The sequence below is a fragment of the Mustela lutreola genome, chromosome 7 (genome assembly GCF_030435805.1).
Source record: "Mustela lutreola isolate mMusLut2 chromosome 7, mMusLut2.pri, whole genome shotgun sequence".
In the NCBI taxonomy this organism is placed as follows: domain Eukaryota; kingdom Metazoa; phylum Chordata; class Mammalia; order Carnivora; family Mustelidae; genus Mustela; species Mustela lutreola.
Window position 1 is genome coordinate 35,069,832 of NC_081296.1, and position 25,241 is coordinate 35,095,072.

The 25,241-nt window shown below is 35.8% G+C and overlaps 1 protein-coding gene across 4 annotated transcripts in view; it reads right to left on the reverse strand.

Annotated features, from left to right (window-relative positions):
* The window catches only part of SCAPER (S-phase cyclin A associated protein in the ER), a 521,195-nt gene that overhangs the window by 352,647 nt on the left and 143,307 nt on the right, over positions 1–25,241 (reverse strand). For all 4 annotated transcript variants that reach the window (XM_059180289.1, XM_059180288.1, XM_059180286.1 and 1 more), the window contains 5 exons: positions 24,796–24,871; positions 24,445–24,562; positions 24,061–24,172; positions 21,245–21,385; positions 1,644–1,799 (listed from right to left, as the gene is read on the reverse strand). In XM_059180289.1, coding sequence (XP_059036272.1) covers positions 1,644–1,799; positions 21,245–21,385; positions 24,061–24,172; positions 24,445–24,562; positions 24,796–24,871 — 603 coding nt within the window. The remainder of the gene's footprint in view (positions 1–1,643; positions 1,800–21,244; positions 21,386–24,060; positions 24,173–24,444; positions 24,563–24,795; positions 24,872–25,241) is intronic.

Consider the following 25,241-nt stretch of genomic DNA (forward strand, 5'->3'; position numbering starts at 1 on the left):
CTGCTGGACTACCAGCCCAAGTTTTCGGTTTGCCGCCCTACAAGTGAACAGCCCGCCACACTTCTCTGGGAGTCCTGGCCACTACACCCACTCTGATGACCCATGCTACCCAGAAAAATTGCCATGTAAGTAGTACTTCCAGCTGATGAGGTTGGCCTTCTCATCCCATGTGGGCTTGGCCTACTCTGGCTACTGATGACAAATCACGACACAGGTAAGAAACAGCAAAGCAGAAACAGTCCAGAACAGAGATCAAAATACTCATTTGCATAATCATAAACAATATGTGAATGATCATACAATGCCTTTATATTTGAATAATCATGCAAGAGTCATATACAGCAAATATATATACATACATAAACATGGCTGTATATGAGTACTTATACATGTACACATATATATGTGTGAATTTGTACATGCACATATATATGCAAAATATATCCTTTTCCAAGACAAAGTGAAATTAAATTTGTGTTCTTTTCTTTTTTAGTTTTTCTAAACCCTGGCTGTAAAAGGTAAAATGTGTGTAGGTGTGGGTGTGTGTTTGTGTGTATGCTTATGTATATGTATATGCTTACATGTGTATGAATATATATGTCATAATCATATATTTCCTACACTACTTCACTTGCTTAAGTGTTGGTCTTAATGTGCCATAGCAACTGAGAGAAAAGATGGTAACTGTATTTGGCTTGCAATCTGAGTAGAAAAGCCAAGACATGGATATACCCCTGAGAAATCATGGATATACCCCTGAGAAATCATCTTCTTTCTAAGCAAAATTCAGTATTTCTGTGGCCTCAAAATCTCTCTGTGGACCTCTACTCAAAAGCAAATTTGGAGTCATACCATATTTTCAGTGTGAGGAAAATGTAGCTTGAAATCTTACATCTAGGTGAATGTCCACATTTGAGGATGTTTTCTACCTCAAAAAAAAAAAAAATCCTCCTCCTCTAAAAACATTTATTTTCCTAATACAGTCTTTGACACAAATATAATTTGAATTCAGAATGCACACTTGCCATAAAGTCTTAGGGGCAAGACTATCTACTGCCATAAAGTCTTATGGTCAAAATCTAAAACAGTTTATAAATATCAGTACAATTTATGTGTTAACCTTTCTTCCTATCCTGAAATGGTAGCTAAATTAGGGTTTAACCACAGAGGACAAGAGCTAAGCAACTAAAAGTATCCGATGATACTGCCCAATAAAGGATAGGCATTCCTTGTCATGAGCATAAAGATCGCCCAGTTCTGTAAGGCTACATCTACTGGTTCAAACACAATCCTTTTGTGTGGAATTGAAGGAGCATATTCTTATGAAACCCAATTAGCAAAAAATAAATAATCTGTCCAAAGCAATTTAGTCTTTCACCTGGTTGAGACTAGAGATTCAACTAGATTCAGACTCTAGTCTCAATCTAGTTTGACTGCTCTGTATTGATGAAAACACTGATTATCTTATCTGAAGGAATATACATTGTCTTTTGGCAATCAGACTTCATGTTTCCAGAATGCTATAGCAAACCATGCACTCTTGGGTCAAGACTAGGTTTTAATCCTTTTTGGATCCTCAGCACATAGCTCAGAGCCTAGGATATGGCAGGTGTTCAGTAACTGCTTGCCAAATAAAATTCTACCTGAACAGCTTCATCACGTGCTTGTTTTTCCTCCTGTCTTCGCTGACGTTCTTCCTGTAACTCATTAAGCCTCTGTTCATATTCCTTCAATTTTGATAAGACATCATGGCGCTTATTCTGGGCTTCAAGGGTATTTATGAAGGCAATTTCATTTACCTTCGATAAAAACAAAGAAAGTGAGTATTAAATCAAGTTAATTCTAAGACACAACACCACAAAAATAAAAAACCTAACAGCAGTCTTTGATAGTAATATAAACTACTAATAAGGCATAAAACAAAACAGCTTTTTTCTTTTAATATTTGCCTCAAAAATGGATAGTAATCCAGTGTATGTAAGAAACCCAAAGGCATAAGAATTGATTTAGAATAAATATTTTAGTGGCAGGTCTTAAGCTAAGAAACAAATCAAGATTCTTAAAAAAAACATAAATTTCTACTTAATTAATTACAATTTGCAATTACATAAATTATATTAAGATTTAAATAGGTACATACATGTTATTCTAATGAACTTGGGAAAACAAACTTAAAATAAGCAATACATCATTTTTCTTCAACATACAGCAAATAAGTGACAATTTGTCAGGTAGTAAAATATCTATGACATCCTCAACTTCACATATGTTGATACTTACTAGCCAAGTTTTGCTAGAAAGCATAGTTTTTATGAGTAAAGTTTAGCGAAAGATAAAGCTGGAAAAAGTTAGTTGGGATCAAATTTCTCATTTTTGAAAGCCAGAGTGAAGGCATACTACAGTGAAATGGTAGACTGACTCTGACAGAAGTACAGACTCCAGGAATCCATGCTGGTAGAATAAAACCTATCATGAGGCATGTTAAAAATCTCAGACAAAACAGTTTGAATATGTCTAAAAACAATTTCCCAATCCCTTTGCCACGTGGCCACTTTTTAAAGTAGGATAATAACATAACCATCTTTCAAACTGTACTGAAAGTATAAGACAAACAGCTGTACTCAAGGAAAAGGAATCATACTACATCAGGGCTCACATGTTAAGCATAATCAAGATCAAAGAAATAGGAATGGGACTTAATGCTAGAGACAAAATAAATAAGTAAACTAAAGTTAGAGGGAAGAGTGTGCAAAAGTTGGGTAAAAATTTCAAACTGTGATGTTGGTCAAAGGGTACAAAGTTTCAATCATGCAAGATGAGTAAGTTTTAGAGATGTACAGCATGGTGATGACATTTAAAAAATACTTGAAATTAGCTAAGAAGATAGATCTTCAATTTTCTCAGCATATATGCAAACACATAAATGGTAATTAAGTAGAGGTGACAGATACGTTAATTAGCTAGGCTGTGATCATTCCACAGTGTATATGTATACTAAACATCATGCTGTAAACCTTAATATATATAATTTCAATATGTCAATGATGTCTCAATAAAGCTATAAATAAGTAAACAGAACAGAAGTTAACAGAAAAATTAAAAACCCAGTCTAGAAGAAAACATAACCCAAGGAAAACCAGAAAACTCCCTCGGCAAACTATTTAATATAAAAGGAGTTAAAAAAAAAACCCTGAATTTAAAGGTGCAAACAACTGGTAAGAGAACAAAACAATAAAAGATTAGAAAGCTAAGGAAACAAAGTTAGGACAAAATTAACTCTATTACTGAATTAGAAAAAGCATGGAGCAAATAAAAATGACAAAAAATGATATCACTAAATAGAGGCAAGTCTTAATGTTAACATTAACATTATGTAATGCTAACATAGCATTAACAATGTTAATGCAGAACTTAAAATGAAAATTTCTGTATAAGTAATAAGCTCTGAATATAATGAACAGGCCAAGATCGCCAAATACAAGGATGAATAATATCTATAGTTAAGAAAGACAAGGGGCACCTGGGTGGTTCAGTCAGTTAAGCACTTGACTCTTGGTTTAGAGCTCAGGTCATGATCTCAGGGTCCTGGGATTAAGCCCTGCCTCCAGTTCCAGGTTCTGCACACAACATGGAGCCTGCTTGTCCCTCTCCACAGCCCCCTGCTCTTCCCTCCACTCAGGTGCACTCTCTCATAAAAAAGTAAGTAAAATCTTTGAAAACAAAAAAGACAAAAGAAAATATTCCAACATATAATATGGCAAACTTTCTATGGGGGGAAAAAAGAAACAAACTGAAAATTGAAAGAGCACATGTTATTTCATGAAAACATGTTCAATACCAAGAATATCCTTATTAAATCTTATTAAATAATAAAATGCTAAGGAAGAAGAAGAAATTTAAGCTTCCAACCAGTAAATGCAAATCACCTACAAGAAGGAGAGGAGGAAAACTCAGTATAGCCTCAGGTTCTCCCCAGAAGTAGTTAATGCTAGAAGAAAATAGTCTACAAAATTTTGAAGGAAAAACATTATGAACCATGAACCTGATCTCTAGCAAAAATGTATTCAGAAGAAATCCCTCAGCCTTAGATATGGAAGAACTCAAGGAATAGAGAATATATAAGTTCTTCCTGAAAAAATCACTTGTTAATAAAATCCACCCAACCAGAGACAAGTCAAAACAAACAACTCATAAATGGAGAATGGGTGAAGCTGTAAGTCCATTTATATATAGAAGGAAAACTACATTAAGGAATTTATAATTTCAGAAGTATAAACGTTATCTATCTTAACAATGTAAAAACAATAAAACTATGAAAAATTATTGGGAGGAGATTAGGACAAAAGAAAGAAATGGTAGTGCTCGTTTCCTCAAAACTTTATACAATGAAATAGAGTGTAGTAAATATAAGTATTCCAAACTCTGAATTTTTCATAATTTTCATAATCTTAAAAGAAATTATTAAAAACAATGCCTTTTGTGAGAAACATTTATTATAAATCAAAAATTGCCTCAATTTTACTGCCATTTTATTTCCATCTAAAATGGAAATAAAATCAAGTTTAATACTTCTTATTCATAAGTACCATTTATAGTATAATTCTATTTTTTTAAAGTTACATATTCATGCCATGTGAACATTATTCTAGAGAGATGTCTGGACATCTCTCTATTTGCCATTATTTGCCATTAGGTATTTCTTTGGTGGCTAGTTCTGAGGTGGAATTTTGAGTTGCTCTTGCTATATTGCTTCAGTTCTTTAAAATGAAATCAAACTATTTCTATAATAATTATGGCTACTACTCTTAATATAAAATAATATTAAAGAAAGCTAAAGAAATGCATTTATACTAAGACTTGAAGATAAACGAAAGTCTCTGAAAGTTTTTGAGCTAAGAAGTAATACAATAATATCTTGCAGAAAGATTAATTTAAAGGGAAAAGGGGAAAAAAGGCAAGCATACCAACTACAAATATTTAGGAGGGAGATTAAAAAAAAAAAAAAAAAACCTGGTGGCAGTTATCATAAAAACACAGGAGAGACTAAAGAACTGTAAAATTTGCAGCTCAGTATATATATATATGGGAAATGGAGGAAGAAGTCGAAAAGATCAGCTTATCTTTTTGCTATATATAAAAGAATTACTCAAAACAACAACAACAATGAATCAAAGTAAATGATCAGAACTTTGCCAAGTCTAAGTTAATGGGAAATTAGTGATACCATTATCTGAAATACATATTTCAGGAGAAGCAGATAGTGCAGAAGACAGAAGCAGTGAGCTGATGAGTTCCACTGAATAAAATCATCAAGAAATAGATAACTGAATCCAAACATCAGTTGTGGCCACAAAACAAGTCTCAACAAATTCCAAAAGACTGAAGTTATGCCATGCATCTTTTCCAACCACAACACCATGAAATTAGAAATCAAACACGAGAAAAAATTCTGGAAAGAACAAAAATATGGAGATTAAATAACATGCTACTAAACAATGAATGAATAACATGCTACTAAACCAAGAAATCAAAGAGAAAATTTAAAAATACCTGGAGATAAGTGAAACATAACAGTCCAAAATCTTTGTGATGCAGCAAATGCTCTTCTAAGAGGGAAGTTTACAACAAGATAGGCCTACCTCAAGTAGCAAGAAAAAGCTCAAATAAACAATCTAAACTTATACCGAAAAGAGCTAGAAAAAGAACAACAAACAAAATAAACAGAACAGTACAAGGAAAGAAACAATAAGGATTACAAACAGAAATAAATTAAATAGAAACTAAGAAAACCATAGAAGAGATCAGTGAAACCAGATTGTTTGAAAAGATCATCAAAATTGATAAACCTTTAGATAGACACATTAAAAAAAATTTTTTTTCAAACAAAATCAGAAACAAAAAATCAGACACAAAAGAAATACAAAGGATTTTAAGAATATGCCATGAAAAATTATATGCGAAAAAATGGACAACATAGAAAAAATGGATAAATTCCTAGAAACCTATAATCTACTAAAACAGAATCAGTAAGAAATATAAAATTTGAAAAGACCGATCACCAACAATGAAATTTAAACATTTAAAGAACTGTTAATACCTATACTTCTCAAGCTATTAAAAAAAAAAGAAGAAAAAGAAGAAGAGGAGGAAGAGGAGGAGGAGGAGTAAGAAAAGCCTCCAAATCCATTCTGTGAGGCCAATATTATCCTGATACCAAAACTGGATAAAGACACTACAAAAAAAAGAGACCTACAAGTCAGAATCTCAGATGAACACACAAGCAAAAATCCTCAACAAAATATCAGTGAATCCAACAATACACTAAAAAATCATTCTCCATGATCAAATGGGATTTATTCCTGGGATGCAAGGGTAATTCAATATGCACAAATCAATCAACTCGACACACCTCTCAACAAGAAAAAGGATGAAAATCATATGATCATTTCAACAGATGAAAGAAAGCGTCTGATAAAGTACAACATCCACTTATGGTAAAAACTCTAAACACAGTAGTAGGTTTATGAGGAATACACCTTAACATAATAATGGTTATCTATGAAAAATCCACAGCTAACACCACACTCAATGGTGAAAAGCTGAGAGCTTTCCCCCTTAGATCAGGAACAAGACAAGGATGTCCTTTCTCACTGCTTTCATTCTGGAAGTCCTAGCCACAGCAATCAGACAAGAAAAAGAAATTGGTAAGGAAGAAGTAAAACATCCCCTACTTGTAGATAATATAATACTATATATAGAAAGCCCTAAATGCTTCACAAAAAAACTACTAGAACTGATAAATGAATTCTGTAAGGTCACAAGATACAAAATCAATATATAGAAATCTGTTGCTTTCTATACACTAATAATAAAGTAGCAGAAGGAGAAATTAAGAAAATAATCCCATTTATAACTGCACCAAAAATAATAAAATATCTGGGAAAAGACTTAGCCAAAAAGGTCAAAGATCTTCTGAAAACTATACAACATTGATAAGGAAACCAAAGATGACACAAACAAATGGAAAGATATTCATGCTTATGGATTGGGAGAAGAAATATTGTTAAAACATCCATACAACCCATTAATGCAATCCCTATCAAATCACCAACAGCGTTTTTTCACACAATTAGAATAAATAACCCTAAAATTTGTGTGGAACCATGTAAGACCACAAATAGCCAAAGCAATTTTGAAAAAGAACAACTGGAGGTATTGCAAACTCATATTTCAAGATATAATATTAAACTGTAGAAATCAAAACAGTATGGTACAGACACAAAAACAGACATACAGATCAAGGGAACACAAGAGAAGAGCCCAGAAATACACCCATGATTATACAATCAATTAATTTTTGACAAAGGAGGCAAAAATATACATTGGAAAAAGACAGTCTCTTCAACAAACGGTGCTAGGAAAACTGGACAGCTACATGCTAAAGAATGAAACTGGAGCACTTTCTTATGTCATACACAAAAATAAACTCATAATGGATTAAAGATCTAAATATGAGACATGAAATCATAAAAATTTTCAAGGAGGAAAATAAAGCAGCATTTTCTCAAACATCAGCTGAAGTAACATTTTTCTAGGTATGTCTTCTGAGGCAAGGGAAACAAAAGCAAAAATAAACTACTGGGAATACATCAAATTTAAAAGATCCTCAAAGCACCCTGAAACTAATACACTATATGTTAACTACAGTGAATTTTAATTTAAAAAAATTTTTTAAATAAAAATAAAGCTTCTCAAAGCAATCCACACATTTAATGCAACCTCGATCATAATAGCACTATCATTTTTCACAGAGCTAGAACAAACAATCCTAAAATTTGTATGGAACCACAAAAGACCCCAAATAGCCAAAGGAATCTTGAAAAGGAAATGCAAAACTGGAAGCATCACAATTTCAGACTTCAAGCTATATGACAAAGCTGTAGGTGATCAAGGCAGTATGATACTGGCACAAAAACAGACACATAGATTAAAGAATGGAAAATCCAGAAATGAACAAATACGTGGTCAATTAATCTGGACAAAGCAGGAAAGAATATCCAGTGGAAAAAAGAGACAGCCTCTTCAACACATGGTGTTGGGAAAACTGGACAGCAACATGCAAAAGAATGAAACTGGAACACACTCTTATACCATACACAAACACAAATTTAAATGGATTAAAGACCTAAATGTGAGACCATAAAAATCTTAGTGATGATTACATGCAGTAACTTCTTTGACGGGGGCCATAGCACCTTCTTACTAGCTATGCCTCCTCAGGTAAGGGAAACAAAAGCAAAAATAGACCATTAGGACTTCATCAAAATAGAAAGTTTCTGCACAGTGAAGGAAATATTCAGCAAAACTAAAAGGCAACCTAAGGAATGGGAGAAGATATTTGCAAACAACATATCTGATAAAGGGTTAGTATCCAAAATATATAAGAAACTTATAAAACACAACAACCAAAAATGAGTGATTCAATTTAAAAATGGGCAGAAGGAGGAGTCAAGATGGTGAAGTAGCAGGCTGAGACGACATCAAGAAGCAGGAGATCAGCTAGAGACCTTATCTAACCATTGCAAACACCTACAATCCAATGGGAAATCGAAGAGAAGAAGAGCAACAATTCTAGAAACAGAAAATCGATCACTTTCTGAAATGTAGGACCTGCGGAGAAGTGAATCCAAAGTGACAGGAAGATAGACCACGGTGGGAGGGGTCGGCTACCGGCAAGCGGCAGAGCAATGGAGCACAAAATGAGGATATTTAAAAGTCTGCTCCACGGAGGGACATCGCTCCAGAGGCTAAACGGCGGGGGGAGCCCATGCAGGGTCAGCATAACCCCACATCCCACGTGGTCACAGAAGGACCAGGGGTGTCTGAGTGTCGCAGAGCTTGCAGGTATTAGAGTGGGGAAGCCGGCTACAGTGACAAAGACCAGGAGTGAGCTCTCAGCTTGGGGTTACCTTGAACCAGTCGCAGGCTGGGTGAGCTTGGAGCACGGCCAGAGACCACGGAGACAGAAGGGCCCAGGCACTTTTCTCCAAGTGCGACCGATTGCGCGCTTTCCTACAAGTGCGACCCGAGTCCCGGGAGACGGCGGCGCTTGGGAGCTTTTCTCTGAGGGTGCACTGAGGAGCGGGACCCTGAGCTCTCGGCTCCTCTGGGCAGGAGACTGGGAGCCCGCCATTTTCATTCCCATCCTCCAGAACTCAAAGGAAAGCGGTCAGGGAACAAAAGCTCCCAAAAGCAAACCGGAGCAGATTACTTAGCCTGGCCCCTGGTAAGGGCGGTGCAATTCCCCCTGGGGCAAAGACACTTGGGAATCACTATAACAGGCCCAGAAGATCAACAAGAAACCCAGGTAAGACCAACTTCACTCACCAAGGAGAACAGTGGAATTCCGGAGGAGGAGAAAACAAATCTTATCTGGACAAAATGACAAGGCAGAAAAACTCACCACAGAAAAAAAAACAAGAGCCAGTACCAAAGGCTGGGGACCTTATCAATACAGACATTGGTAATATGACAGATCTAGAGTTCAGAATGATGATTCTCAAGGTTCTAGCCAGGCTTGAAAAAGGCATGGAAGATATTAGAGAAACCCTCTTGGGAGATATAAAAGCCCTTACTGGAGAAATAAAAAAACTAAAATCTAACCAAGTTGAAATCAAAAAAGCTATTAATGAGGTGCAATAAAAAATGGAGGCTCTTACTGCTGGGATAAATGAGGCAGAAGAAAGAATTAGTGACAGAGAATAAAGAAGCTGAGCAAAAGAGAGACAAATACTGGACCATGAGGAGAGAATTTGAGAGATAAGTAACACCATAAGATGACACAATATTAGAATAAATGGGATTCCAGAAAAAGAAGAGAAAGGGGGGCAGAAGGTATATTAGAGAGAATTATTGTAGAGAATTTCCCTAATATGGCAAAGGGAACAAACATCAAAATCCAGGAGATGCTAAGAACACCCCTCAACATCAATAAAAATAAAAAAAATGGGACGCCTGGGTGGCTCAGTTGGTTAAGCAGCTGCCTTCGGCTCAGGTCATGATCCCAGGGTCCTGGGATCGAGTCCCACATCAGGCTCCTTGCTCGGCAGAGAGCCTGCTTCTCCCTCTGCCTCTGCCTGCCTCTCTGTCTGCCTGTGCTCGCTCGCTCTCTCTGTCTCTGACAAATAAATAAAATCTTTAAAAAAAAAAAATAAAATAAATAAAAATAAAAATAAAAAAAAATAAAAAAAATTTTTTTTAATTAAAAAAAAATCAATAAAAATAGGTCCACACTTTGTCACCTGACAGTAAAATCTACAAGTCTTAGCAACAAAGAGAAAATCCTGAAAGCAGCCCGGGAAAAGAAGTCTGTAACATACAATGGTAAAAACATTAGATTGGCAGAAGACTTATCCACAGAGACCTGGCAGGCCAGAAAGAACTGGCATGATATATTCAGAGCACTAAACGAGAAAAACATGTAGCCAAGAATACTATATCCAGCTAGGCTATCATTGAAAATAGGAGGAGAGATAAAAAGCTTCCAGGACAAACAAAAACTGAAAGAATTTGTAAACACCAAACCAGCTCTACAGGAAATATTGAAAGGGGACCTCTAAGCAAAGAGAGACCCTAAAAGTAGTAGATCAGAAAAAAACAGAGACAATATACAATTACATTTACCTTACAGGCAATACAATGGCACTAAATTCATATCTCTCAATAGTTACCCTGAATGTTAATGGGCTAAATGCCCCAATCAAAAGACACAGGGTATCAGAATGGATTAAAAAAAACAAAACCCATCAATATGCTGCCTACAAGAAACTCATTTCAGACCTGAAGACACCTCCAGATTTAAAGTGAGGGGGTGGAAAACAATGTACCATGCTAATGGACATCAGAAGAAAGCTATGGTGGCAATCCTTAGATCAATTAGATTTTAAGCCAAAGACTATAATAAGAGATCCGGAAGGAAACTATATCATACTCAAAGGTTCTGTCCAACAAGAAGACCTAACAATTTTAAATATCTATGCCCCTAACCACCTCACACCAGTCAGAATGGCTAAAATCAACAAGTCAGGAAATGACAGATGCTGGCGAGGATGTGGAGAAAGGGGAACCCTCCTACACTGTTGGTGGGAATGCAAGCTGGTGCAACCTCTCTGGAAAACAGCATGGAGGTTCCTCAAAATGTTGAAAATAGAACTGCCCTATGACCCAGCAATTGCACTACTGGGTATTTACCCTAAAGATACAAACGTAGTGATCCAAAGGGGCACGTGTACCCGAATGTTTATAGCAGCAATGTCCACAATAGCCAAACTATGGAAAGAACCTAGATGTCCATCAACAGATGAATGGATCAAGAAGATGTGGTATATATACACAATGGAATACTATGCAGCCATCAAAAGAAATGAAATCTTGCCATTTGCGACAACATGGATGGAACTAGAGCGTATCATGCTTAGCGAAATAAGTCAAGCGGAGAAAGACAACTATCATATGATCTCCCTGATATGAAGAAGTGGTGATGCAACATGGGGGCTTAAGTGGGTAGAAGAAGAATCAATGGAACAAGATGGAATTGGGAGGGAGACAAACCATAAGTGACTCTTAATCTCACAAAACAAACTGAGGGTTGCTGGGGGGAGGGAGGTTGGGAGAAGGGGGTGGGATTATGGACATTGGGGAGGGTATGTGCTTTGGTGAGTGCTGTGAAGCGTGTAAACCTGTGATTCACAGACCTGTACCCCTGGGGATAAAAATATATGTTTATAAAAAATTAAAAATTAAAAATTAAAAAAAAATTATCTATGCCCCTAACGTGGGAGCAACCAACTATATAAACCATTTAATAACAAAATCAAAGAAATACATTGACAATAATACAATAATAGTAGGAGACTTTAATACTCCCCTCACTGAAATGGACAGATCATCTAAACAAAAGATAACAAGGAAATAAAAACCTTAGAAGACACACTGGACCAGATGGACATCACAGATATATTCAGCACATTCCATCCCAAAGCAACAGAATATATATTCTTCTCTAGTGCACATGGAACTTTCTCCAGAATAGATCACATCCTGGGACATAAATCAGATCTCAACTGGTATCAAAAGATTGGGATCATTCCCTGCATATTTTCAGACCACAATGATCTGAAGCTAGAATTCAATCACAAGAGGAAATTTGGAAAGAACCAAAATAGATGGAGACTAAACAGCATCCTTCTAAAAAATAAATGGTCAACCAGAAAATTAAAGAAGAACTGAAAAAATTCATGGAAACAAATGATAATGAAAACACAACGGTTCTGTGGGACACAACAAAAGCAGTCCTGAGAAGAATATATATAGTGGTACAAGCCTTTCTCAAGAAACAAGAAAGGTCTCAAATACACAACCTAACCCTACACTTAAAGGAGCTGGAGAAAGAACAAAAAAGAAAGCCTAAACCCAGCAGAAGAAGAGAAATCATAAAAATCAGAGCAGAAATCAATGAAATAGAAACTAAAAAAACAATAGAACAAATCAACAAAACTAGGAGCTGGTTCTTTGAAAGAATTAAGATTGACAAACCCCTGGCCAGACTTATGAAAAAGAAAAGAGAAAGGACCCAAATAAATAAAATCATGAATGAAAGAGGAGAGATCACAACCAACACCAAAGAAATACAAACAATTATAAGAACATACTATGAGCAACTCTATGCCAACAAATTAGACAATCTGGAAGAAATGGATACATTTATAGAGACATATAAACTACCACAACTGAATCAGGAAGAAATAGAAAACCTGAACAGATCCATAACCAGTAAGGAGATTGAAACAGTCATCAAAAATCTCCAAACAATCAAAAGTCCAGGGCCAGATGGCTTCCCAGGGGAATTCTACCAAACATTTAAAGAATTAATTCCTATTCTCCTGAAACTTTTCCAAAAAACAGAAATGGAAGGAAAACTTCCAAACTCATTTTATGAGGTCAGCAACACCTTGATCCCAAAACCAGACAAGAATCCCATCAAAAAAGAGAATTACAGACCAATATCCTTGATGAACACAGATGTGAAAATTCTCACCAAAATACTGGCCAATAGGATCCAACAGTACATTAAAAGGATTATTCACCACGACCAAGTGGGATATATTCCAGGGCTGCAAGGTTGGTTCAACATCCACACATCAATCAATGTGATACAATACATTAATAAAAGAAAGAATAAGAACCATATGATACTCTCAATAGATGCTGAAAAAGCATTTGATAAAGTGCAGCATCCCTTCCTGATCAAAACTCTTCAAAGTGTAGGGATAGAGGGCACATACCTCAATATCATCAAAGCCATCTATGAAAAACCCACTGCAAATATCATTCTCAAATGCAGAAAAACTGAAAGCTTTTCTGCCAAGGTCAGGAACACGGTAAGGATGTCCGTTATCACCAGTGCTGTTCAACACAGTACTAGAAGTCCTAGCCTCAGCAATCAGACAACCAAAAGAAATTAAAGGCATCCAAATTGGCAAAGAAGAAGTCAAACTATGACTCTTTGCAAATGATATGATACTATATGTTGAAAACCCAAACGGCCCCACTCCAAAACTGCTAGAACTTGTACAGGAATACAGTAAAGTGTCAGGATATAAAGTCAATGCACAGAAATCAGTTGCATTTCTTTACACTAACAAAAAGACAGAAGAATGAGAAATTAAGGAGTCAGTCCCATTTACAATTGCACCCAAAACCATAAGATACTTAAGAATAAATCTAACCACAGAGGCAAAGAATCTATACTCAGAAAACTATAAAGTACTCATGAAAGAAACTGAGGAAGACATAAAGAAATGGAAAAATGTTCCATGCTCATGGATTGGAAGAACAAATATTGTGAAAATGTCTATTCTACCTAAAGCAATCTACACATTCAATGCAATCCCTATCAAAATCCTGTCCATTTTTTCCAAAGAAACAGAACAAACAATCCTAAAATTTATATGGAACCAGAAAAGACCTCGAATAGCCAAAGGAATATTTTTCAAAGGAATTGAAAAAGAAAGCCAACGTTGGTGGCATCACAATTCCGGACTTTAAGCTCTATTCCAAAGCTGTCATCATCATGACAGCATGGTACTGGCACAAAAACAGACACATAGATCAATGGAACAGAACAGAGAATTAATTCCTATTCTCCTGAAACTTTTCCAAAAAACAGAAATGGAAGGAAAACAGACCCTCAACTCTATGATCAACTAATTTTTGACAAAGCAGGAAGGAACGTCCAATGGAAAAAAAACAGCCTCTTCAACAAATGGTGCTGGGAAAATTGGACAGCCACATGCAGAAAAATGAAATTGGACCATTTCCTTACACCACACACACAAATAGACTCAAAATGGATGAAGGACCTCAATGTGCGAAAGGAATCCATCAAAATCCTTGAGGAGAACACGGGCAGCAACCTCTTCGACCTCAGCTGCAGCAACATCTTCCTAGGAACAACGCCAAAGGCAAGGGAAGCAAGGGCAAAAATGAACTATTGGGATTTCATCAAGATCAAAAGCTTTTGCACAGCAAAGGAAACAGTTAACAAAATCAAAAGACAACTGACAGAATGGGAGAAGATATTTGCAAACGACATATCAGATAAAGGACTAGTGTCCAGAATCTATAAAGAACTTAGCAAACTCAACACCCAAAGAACAAATAATCCAATCAAGAAATGGGCAGAGGACATGAACAGACATTTCTGCAAAGAAGACATCCAGATGGCCAACAGACACATGAAAAAGTGCTCCATATCACTCGGCATCAGGGAAATACAAATCAAAACCACAATGCGATATCACCTCACACCAGTCAGAATGGCTAAAATCAACAAGTCAGGAAATGACAGATGCTGGCGAGGATGCGGAGAAAGGGGAACCCTCCTACACTGTTGGTGGGAATGCAAGCTGGTGCAACCTCTCTGGAAAACAGCATGGAGGTTCCTCAAAATGTTGAAAATAGAACTGCCCTATGACCCAGCAATTGCACTACTGGGTATTTACCCTAAAGATACAAACATAGTGATCCAAAGGGGCACGTGTACCCGAATGTTTATAGCAGCAATGTCCACAATAGCCAAACTATGGAAAGAACCTAGATGTCCATCAACAGATGAATGGATCAAGAAGATGTAGTATATATACACAATGGAATACTATGCAGCCATCAAAAGAAATGAAATCTTGCCATTTGCGACAACATGGATGGAACTAGAGCGTATCATGCTTAGCGAAATAAGTCAAGCGGAGAAAGACAACTATCATATGATCTCCCTGATATGAGGAAGTGGTGATGCAACATGGGGGCTTAAGTGGGTACAAGAAGAATAAATGAAAGAAAATGGGATTGGGAGGGAGACAAACCATAAGTGACTCTTAATCTCACAAAACAAACTGAGGGCTGCTGGGGGGAGGGGGTTTGGGAGAAGGGGGTGGGATTATGGACATTGGTGAGGGTATGTGCTTTGGTGAGTGCTGTGAAGTGTGTAAACCTGGTGATTCACAGACCTGTACCCCTGGGGATAAAAATATATGTTTATAAAAAATAAAAAATTATATAAAAAAAATAATAACAGGACAGAAATGAATGTCTTTGGTATATACGTCTCAAGGGAATTAAATTTTTAGTAGAACTTAAGTATATTTTTTAAAGCCAGTAAAAAAATGACTGAATTATTAGCACTCTTGGATTAGTAATAATACAACAAAAATGCATTGAGGAAAAATTAAGAAGTAGAACACAAATGGGATATGGTGTTCTACAATTCTAACATTTTATCAAGTATTTACAGTACACCAGAGATGGCACTGACTGCTTTGAAACAAGCATATACTAATTTAATCCTTTCCTCAAAATTTTTGAGATGTAGGTAAGGTCATTCCTAATTTGAAAATTAACAAATAGGGTAAAAGGTAAAATAACCTAAGGTCGTTCAGCTACTAATTGGTAAAGTCAGGACCTGAATTCAATTCTATCCAACTCTAGAGACTTCAGTCTTCAATATGACAAAAAATTACTTTTGAAGAAGGAACAATTCTTTGATGAATGTTGAGCCAAAGTTCCTGATTCTAAGAATCACCTGGAGGACCTATAAAAAATAACGTTCTCCTGGCCCCACTCCAGCTTACTGAAGGACCCTGGAAGGACAGACCTTAGAAATCAGATGACTGTTATGATCAGGCAACCTTGGAAAACACTGGCATGTGACAAAACCAAAGGCAAGAAGAGATTCTGTCTCATAAATTAGTATGTCTGGGTATAAAATTATGTGATAAATTTCATGAAAACTTTTTTAGATATTTATGCAATTACCCTAAGAGCAATTCAATTATAATACTTTTAAAGATTTTATTTATTTACTTGAAAGAAAGAGTGAACATGAAAGAGAGCAAGTGAGAGAGAGAGAGAGAGAGAACACATGTGGGGGGAGGGCAGAAGGAGAGGGGCAATCAGACTTCCCACTTAGCAGGGAGCCTGATGCAGGGTTTGATCCCAGGACCCTGGGATCATGATCTGAGCCAAAGGCAGAAGCTTAACTGACTGAGATATGCAGGTGCCCTGACATACTACATTCCAAAATGGAGTTTTGGAATGTAAAAATTAAGAGAATGGACAGGGTAGAAATTGGTAGCATAGTTTTAAAACTATAAAATAAAAATTAAGAGAATGGATAGGGTAGAAATTGGTAGCATAGTTTTAAAGCCCTGTTTCATATTTCCATAATTTTAGTACAGACTCTTGATTCAGTTTACCTTGATTATTAAGAATTTTTAAAATTACAAAAGACAGCTCATATTCTCAGGTAAAGACAGCCAGCAGCTTGACCATTCACCTTGATGGAGAGTTTTTAAACTGTAGTTTGGGTTAATATGCTTATGAAGCCACTATGGCTTAATAAAACTATAATTTTATAAAGTAAACATATTAAGCAATTTGACAAATCAAAATTCATTTAAATCATATGAAAAGAAGACCAAAAAATGAGAATACTAAACCAAAACCACAGTTGTAAAAGCAGAGGCTTTGGAACCACAAAGACCTGGATTTTAATTCTGGCTGTGTGACCATCAACAATCTACCTTCAGATTGCCCCTCTAGAAAATAAAGATAATAATAATAATACATAGTTCAAATCTTCCACTTCCGGCCCTGAGTGACAGGGTCCAGATATACCCTCTCACCTTAAATAACTAAAAAATTAGGTAAATATATAAAACATAAATTCATAAACATATATTTTATATACATATATTTTTATCCCCAGGTCTGTGAATCACCAGGTTTACACACTTCACAGCACTCACCAAATCACATACCCTCCCCAATGTCCATAATCCCACCCCCTTCTCCCCAACCACCTCCCCCCGGCAACCCTCAGTTTGGTTTGTGAGATTAAGAGTCACTTATGGTTTGTCTCCCTCCCAATCCCATCTTGTTTCATTTATTCTTCTACCCACTTAAGCCTCCATGTTGCATATAAAACATAAATTCAATTGGTGTATTATAGCGAATATCAAGAGAACAAAAAACAAAAGCTCACTATTTTGCAACAGATGCAGAAAAGCAATTTGACAAAATCCAACATCCCTTTGTGATAAAAACACACAACAAAATAGGAATAAAAAGGAACTTCCTCAAACTGATGAAAGGCATCTATAAAAACACACACCTAACATCATACTTTATGATGAAAGACTAAATACCTCCCATAAAGACTGGGGAAAAGACAAAGATATCCTGTCCACGTTTATCACTTCTATTCAACACTGAATTTCAGGTCCTACCTAAAGCAAAAAGGAAGAAAAACTAATCAAAGACAACCAGGTGGAAAAGAAATAAACCTATATCTATTTGCAGATAACATGATCTTGTATATAGAAAGTCCTAAAGAATCCACTAAAAAGCTATTAGAAGTAAAGAGTCAGTTTAAGCAAGGTTGCAAGAGACAAGACTAACATATAAAATTCAACTGTATTTTCATGCACTAATAATAAATGGTCTGAAAATGAAATTAAAAAAACAATTCCAATTTATAAGCATGTCTACAAGAATACATATTTAGGAATAAATTTAAATAAGGTGACTTTCACACTGAAAACTTCAAAGCACTAAATTGACATATACATCAAAGGGATACAATACTATAATGGTAATCAAGATAAAGTGGTATTGGCATAAAAATAGGCACAGAGACAAATGAAACAGAATAGACAGTTAGAAACAGACCCATACATATGTATGGCAAATAGCTTTTCAACAACAATACTACAGCAATTCAATATAAAAAAGATAATCTTTTCAACAATTGGTACTTGAATATTGGATATCCCTACATAAAAAATCAATCTCAACCCTACCTCACACCATATACAGAATTTAACTCAAACGGGAACATAGACGTCATTGTAAAATGTAAAACTCCTACAAAAAAATTAAGAGAAAATCTTAGTGACTATAAATTTAGGTAAGGATCTCTTATTTATTTATATTTTTTAAAGATTTTATTTACTCATTTGACAGAGATCACAAGTAGGCAGAGAGGCAGGCAGAAGAGAGGAAGGGAAGCAAGCTACCCGCTGAGCAGAGAGCCTGACTCGGGGCTCAATCCGAGGACCCTGAGATCATGACCTGAGCCCAGGCAGAGGCTTTAACCCACTGAGCCACCCAGGTGCCCCAGAGATTTTTTATATAGGACACAAAAAAACACAAAGTATAGAAGGAAAAAAGTTAATACATTGGACTTTGGCAATTTTTAAAACTTCAAAACACACTTTAAAGAAAAGGAAAAGGCAGGATGTCTGGATGGCTCAGTCAGTTAAGCATCTGCCTTCTGCTAAGGTTATGATCCCAGAGTCCTGGGATCAAGTCCCTCATCAGGTTCATTGCTCAGTCTGCTTCTCCCTCTGCCTTTGCCTGCCACTCCCCCTGCTCATGCTCTCCCTCTCTCTGTCTCTCTAACAAATAAATAAATCTTTAAAAAAGAGAGAGAGAGAGAGAAGAAAAGGAAAAGGCAATCCAAAGACATAAGAAATTATTTACAAAACATAGGTCTTAGTATCTAAAATACATGGAAGTCCTTTAAGAAATCTTTTCATTTATGACAACATGGATGAAACTGGAGGGCAAGATGCTAAATTAAATGAGCCAGACAAAGAAAGACAAATGCTGCATGGTATCACTTATATTTGGAATCTAAAAAAAGTTGAACTCATAAAAACAAAGTAGAAAAGTGGTTGCCAGGGGCTGAGAATGGGAAAAGAAATAGGGAGAGGATGGTAAAAGTGCTTAAACTTTCAGGTTTAAGATGAATAACTTCTGAGGATCTAATGGGCAACACAGTGACTACAGTTGATAACACTGTAGTGTATAAATGAAATATGCTAAGAGAATAGAATTTAAACATTCTCTCTCTCTCTCTCTCACACACACACACACACACACACACACACACACACACACACAGAGAGATAAATATATGAGGTGATGGATGTCTTATTTAACCTGATGAGGGGAATGCTTTCACAATGTATATGTATAACAAATCATCATGCTGTATACTTTATATGCCTTACTATTTGTCAATTATATCTCAATAAAGCTAAAAAATGTAATAATAAAACAATCTAACTTTAATAAATAAGATGTTTGAACACATATTTCACCAAATAAGAGATAAAGATATGAAATAAGCACTGAAAAGATGTTCAAAAATGAAAATTAAAACCAAATGAGATATCATAGACACATAATAAAGTGGATTGGCTAAAATTACAATGTGTAACCATGTCAAATGTTGGTTAGAATGTGCTTAATTAGAACTCTCATCCACTGCTGGTAAGAATATCTAATACCACAACTATCCCCTGCTTTTTGAAAGTTCTCATTATACCACTTTGCTTTTATGAGAGACCTACACTAGCACTTGTTTTTGCTAACCAAAAGAAATTCAAAGAGGATGTCTGCTTTATGAAAAAAAGCAAAAAAACAAAAATCATGTTCAGTGTCTGTTTTTACAGTGAGCCATTATAGAGTCAGCACACCCCGAACAGTATGAGCGGCGCTGCCCAGCTCCTTCCCTGGAAACTACACTCAGCATCTCAGCATCAGGCCACCACAGTTTTGAATTGTGTTTGTGAATATCTGTGCTTTGTCTCAATTTATTTTGTGCATCCATTAGCAAGATGTGTCCTAACGTATCAGAAAAGCCTAAAAGATATTATTTTTCCATATAAATTAATGGTAATTGCATCTTTATGCCATTTTAGATTATAAAAAGTTTCATTGGAACACTCTAATTTCAGATAGTGGGGGGAAACCTATATAATAACCACTTTGGAAAACCATATAAGTTAAATATGAACCTATTATGTGCTATGGTGAGTGCTGTGAAGTGTGTAAACCTGGCAATTCACAGACCTGTACCCCTGGGGATAAAAATATATTATATGTTTATAAAAAATAAAAAATTAAAAAAATACATGAACCTATTATAAGGCTCTGCTATTTCATTCTTAGGTATTTACCCAAGAAAATAAAAGCACACATCTGCACAAAGACTTGTACATGACAGTTCACAGCAGCTAGATCTATAATGGCCAAAAAACAAGAAAGTAAACAAATAGCTATCAACAGGTGACCGGCTTAACAAATCATGGTATTTCTACACAATGGTATACTTCTCAGCAATGAAAAGGAAGTGATACACACTATGTTGTGTGAAAGATGCCAGAGGAAAAGAATATATACTGTATGGTTCCATTCATATGAAATTCTAGTGAATGCTAACGTCCTTAGTGACAAAAAGCAAATCAGCAACTGCACAGTAACAGAGTTGGAGGAAGGAATGAATACAAAGAAGCGTGAGCAAACTTCTGAGGGCCCGGAAACTGCTTCTTATCTCCATTGTGCTGAGGTTTCAGGAAATCATACATGTCAAAACTCATCAAACTGATGCTTTACATACGTGCTATTTGTTGTCTGTCAATTGCACCTCAAAAAAGCTGCAAAACATTAATATACATCTTAAAGGATTATTGTTAAGTATATGATTTTGCACCTAATATGTTTTAAGCGAGCCTATTATTCTGGCACAGAATAATTACTTCACAAATATCAGCCTCTTATATTAACAATTGAAAAGAGAACTTAGGGAACTAATTCAGTGTTCAAAGTACCTAAGATATACCTTAGCTTCTTCCTCTTGTGCTTTTTTAACAATTGCTTGTAATTGCACCTCTCGTTTAAATTCAGCATGAAGTAATTTCTCTTCCATCATCCTGCGTCGTTGATCTAATAATTCTTCCTTCCACTTCCGGACATCCTTCTCCTATACAGAGTGAGATAATCACACATAGTAATTTAACAGATAAACAGCTTAGGAATTACAAAGTCTAGAACCTAGAAAGCCCTAAAGGAGCATGACTTGTGATTTAGAACCCAGACTAAGAAGCCAGACTGCTGGAGTTCACAACTACCTTGGTCCCTTGCTAGCAAAAGCAAAAGTTGGTTCAACATGAGTGGGAATAAAACTAACATTTCAGTTGAATTTCAGCTATATAATTATGTGCTTAACCATCTAAAAAAGTATGATGTGGAAACAGCTCTGGATTAGGAGCCAGAAGACAGATCTTTAAAGCTCTTTGGTCAGCCAATTATCAGTCATATGCCACTGGAAACAGTACTTTACCTCTCCTAGACTCATTTTTCACACCTATAAAATGGAATTCAGTAACTGTCCAACTCTGTGAGCTACAAAGAAGTCTGGTGATGAGATCACATATGAAACAGTGCTGAAACTATAACCTATTATACAAACAGAAAGTAGATTTATCATTAAAATCAAAGAGAAACTTACATAAATGGAAAATTAAACCAAAGAACCTCTAACATCTTGTACAATTTCAAGAACTTATTATTCTGTTTGCATGAATACTGGCAGATTATATTACATAAGAAAATAAACTATATAACTTTATGTGTCTTAAAGACACAGTAAGAAGTGCCCGGGTGGTCCAGTTAGTTATGCATCTGCCTTCAGCTCAGGTCATGATCTCAGGGCCCTGGGATTGAGCCCCACACTGGGCTCCCTGCTCAGCGGGGAGTCTGCCTATCCCTCTCCCTTTCCTCCTGTCCCTCTCCACCCCACTCATGCTCACCTGCCCTCTCCCAAATAAATAAATAAAATAAAACTTAAAAAGACACAGTAAGAGGGAAGTTGTAGTTATGTTACAACATTTCTCTAAAACTAAAAATTAAATAATATATTAACTCTTACAGAACCCCATAACATGGAGTCTTTTTTCATTTTGATTTACTCATTCTAAATGATTAAAATAAAAATAATGACAAATTCTTGAGATTCAGGTAAAGATAAAAGTTGCAGATTTCCTTCTTTTTCTAGTCAACTTTTCTATTGTACAAAACTTAGAATCTTATACTACACCTCATTTTAAAAAATATTTGATTATTTGATACAATTATCTCTCCAAAATTTAAAATATACATTGTAAGTAATGCAAATAATATTTTTTTGAGATTTTATTTTTAAATAATCTCTATACCCAACACGGGGCTCGAACTAACAACCCTGAGATCAAGAGACTTTCACATGCTCCACCAACTGAGCCAGCCAGGTGCCCCAAAGCAAATATTTTTCATCTTTGTATATTAGTACTCCTTTCTAGTACTAGAAGATAACAAAGGAGCTCACCTATACTATAACAGTCACATATCTTTTGTCATGTTGTGATAGGTACTTAAAGTACGCAGGCTCCAAGACGGCTCCCAGCAATCCCAGTCACCTGGTATTCAGATCCTTCTGTAATTCCCACCCACACTGTATCAGGATTCTGACCAATAGAATACAGCAAAAGTGACAGCATATCACATCCACAATCAGGTTACAAAAGGCAATGCGGCTTCAATTTTGGAGCTCATTTGTTCTTTCCCTCTCTCCATCCTCATCTCCATCCCCAACCCCTTCGACTTTCCTCCCTTTCTCCTGGACTGTTTTCTGTAGGGAAGCCAGTGACCATGTCAAGGACACTTGGGCTGTGGAAAGGCACACATGACAAATAACTGAAGACCATGGTCAACTGGTAAGCAGCACCTTAAGTCTGCCTATAACCACATGAGTGGGTCCAAAAGTGGATCCTTCAGTTCCAAATGACTGACCCCAGCAAATAGCATGACTGCAAACTCACGAGAGACTCCAAATAAAAATCATTAGGCCAGACACTCCCAGGTTCCTTGCCCACATATACTGTGAGCTAATAAACATCTGTTGTTTAAAGTGGCTCAGTTTTAAGGTCATTACTATACAGCACACGTAAATAATATAGTACTTGCCTATATCTGGCATGTTGAAGTAATAATAAGAATGATCATACAATGAGCAACCGTCATCCTAACACTATGCTACTATTATACATAATTGCCACAGTTAATCATGTCAAGTTAATAATTATAATTATCATTTTACAAATAAAAAAACTGATATGCAATATTGACAAATAACTTGCCCAGGGCAATATTTTATCATGTGGAAAAACCGGAATTTGATCCCTGGTTGGCTATCTCCAGACCCCATGTTCTTCCCACTCTATCACACTGATCAGCTGAGAATCTTTTCTATAAATTCAGTCAGTACTCCACTTATTCAAACCTGATGATCTGAGGCTCAAGACTATCCTACCAACCATCGTACACTGTCTACAAGACTCCCCAAAGAAACACCCCCATAAAAATGGCAAAAGACAAAGCACAGCTTAATAACTTATGCCAATTCTGCAAACATCAAAATTATTAGCGGGTTTAGAAATGTCAACTTTTTTCTTTTTGTAGGCAACCTTCTGTAATTCAAAAAGTAGAAACGCTTTTGTTTCCTAGAAAATTTAATTATTTTTATAGTTCTGCTAGCTTCTCTTAGACAAAAAATAGTCAAGTTAAAAATCAGCCCATCAATTTAAGGCTATCAGAATTTTCTAAATATTAAAAACTCACCCTTTCTAATAATTTCTGCAGCTTTAATGTTTTCTCTTCACGTAACTTTTCCCTTAGCTGCTGTGCTTTCATTTGTTTTTCTTCATGTTTCTTCTTAGATTCTGCAATTGTTCTATTAACACAAACAAATGGAAAGAAGACACAAATGTTTACATGATAAAGCCAAAATATTTCCTTTAGTCTTTAACATTCCTAAAGTAAATATAAAAAGTATACAAACATATTTCTGGTCTAACGTTTCAGGAAAACATTGTCACTTTTCAATGAATCTGTAACTATCCTGAGTAATATGCCTTATAATGTTGTTTAGCAACTCTATTTAATAATCAAGAGTAGCTATTTTCCCTTCTGTGAAACATTTCAAATTAATTTTCAAAGCCCAACCTTTTACGAGATGGTGAGGAAAGTTTTTCATGCATGTGAATTCCATGGCCTGGAGGTCTAGCAGGTTCCTCCTCTACAATATCCCCCCATGATGTATTTTGGCGCCAAGTTTCACGAGCTGCCCAAAGAAAAGAAAACCACTGTAACTGTTTAACCACATAGTTCTGTAAAACCAACATTTGAGAACAGAATTTTAAAAGGCATCAGCATTCCCACTCCAAATTATTTATTTTATACATAAACTCCCATTTAGTAAAATAATCTACTTTAAATCCCTCTAGCTACACACACAGTGTGCATGCATGCACGCACGCGCACACACACACACACACACACACACACACAGAATACCTTCATAATCTGCAAGGACATCATTCCAGTCCATTGACAAACCACAGAAAGATACACTCCCACTGCCCATGCTGGCCTAAAATGTAATAAGGAAAAGTGAAAAAGAAATACTTGAACATAATTATAACCTTAAAAAAATGAACTGCAAATGTAATTTTCCTAATACATTTAACAAACAGTTCAAAACCAGAAAAACGTTATATACCTCTTTTAGATATACTAATCACCAAGTTAAAATATTATAGTCTATACGTTTTAAGAGGAAGATAAACCTACTTTTCTTTAACAGCAGAAACAAATCAAGTAAATTTAAAAGAAACATATTGGCCTCATATTATTACCACATAACTCTGCCATATTCATAATACACATGAGAAGAGCTCAAGATTATTCTCTGGGTATTAAAATTTAATAGAAAAACATTTGAAACATTTATGGTTACGTCC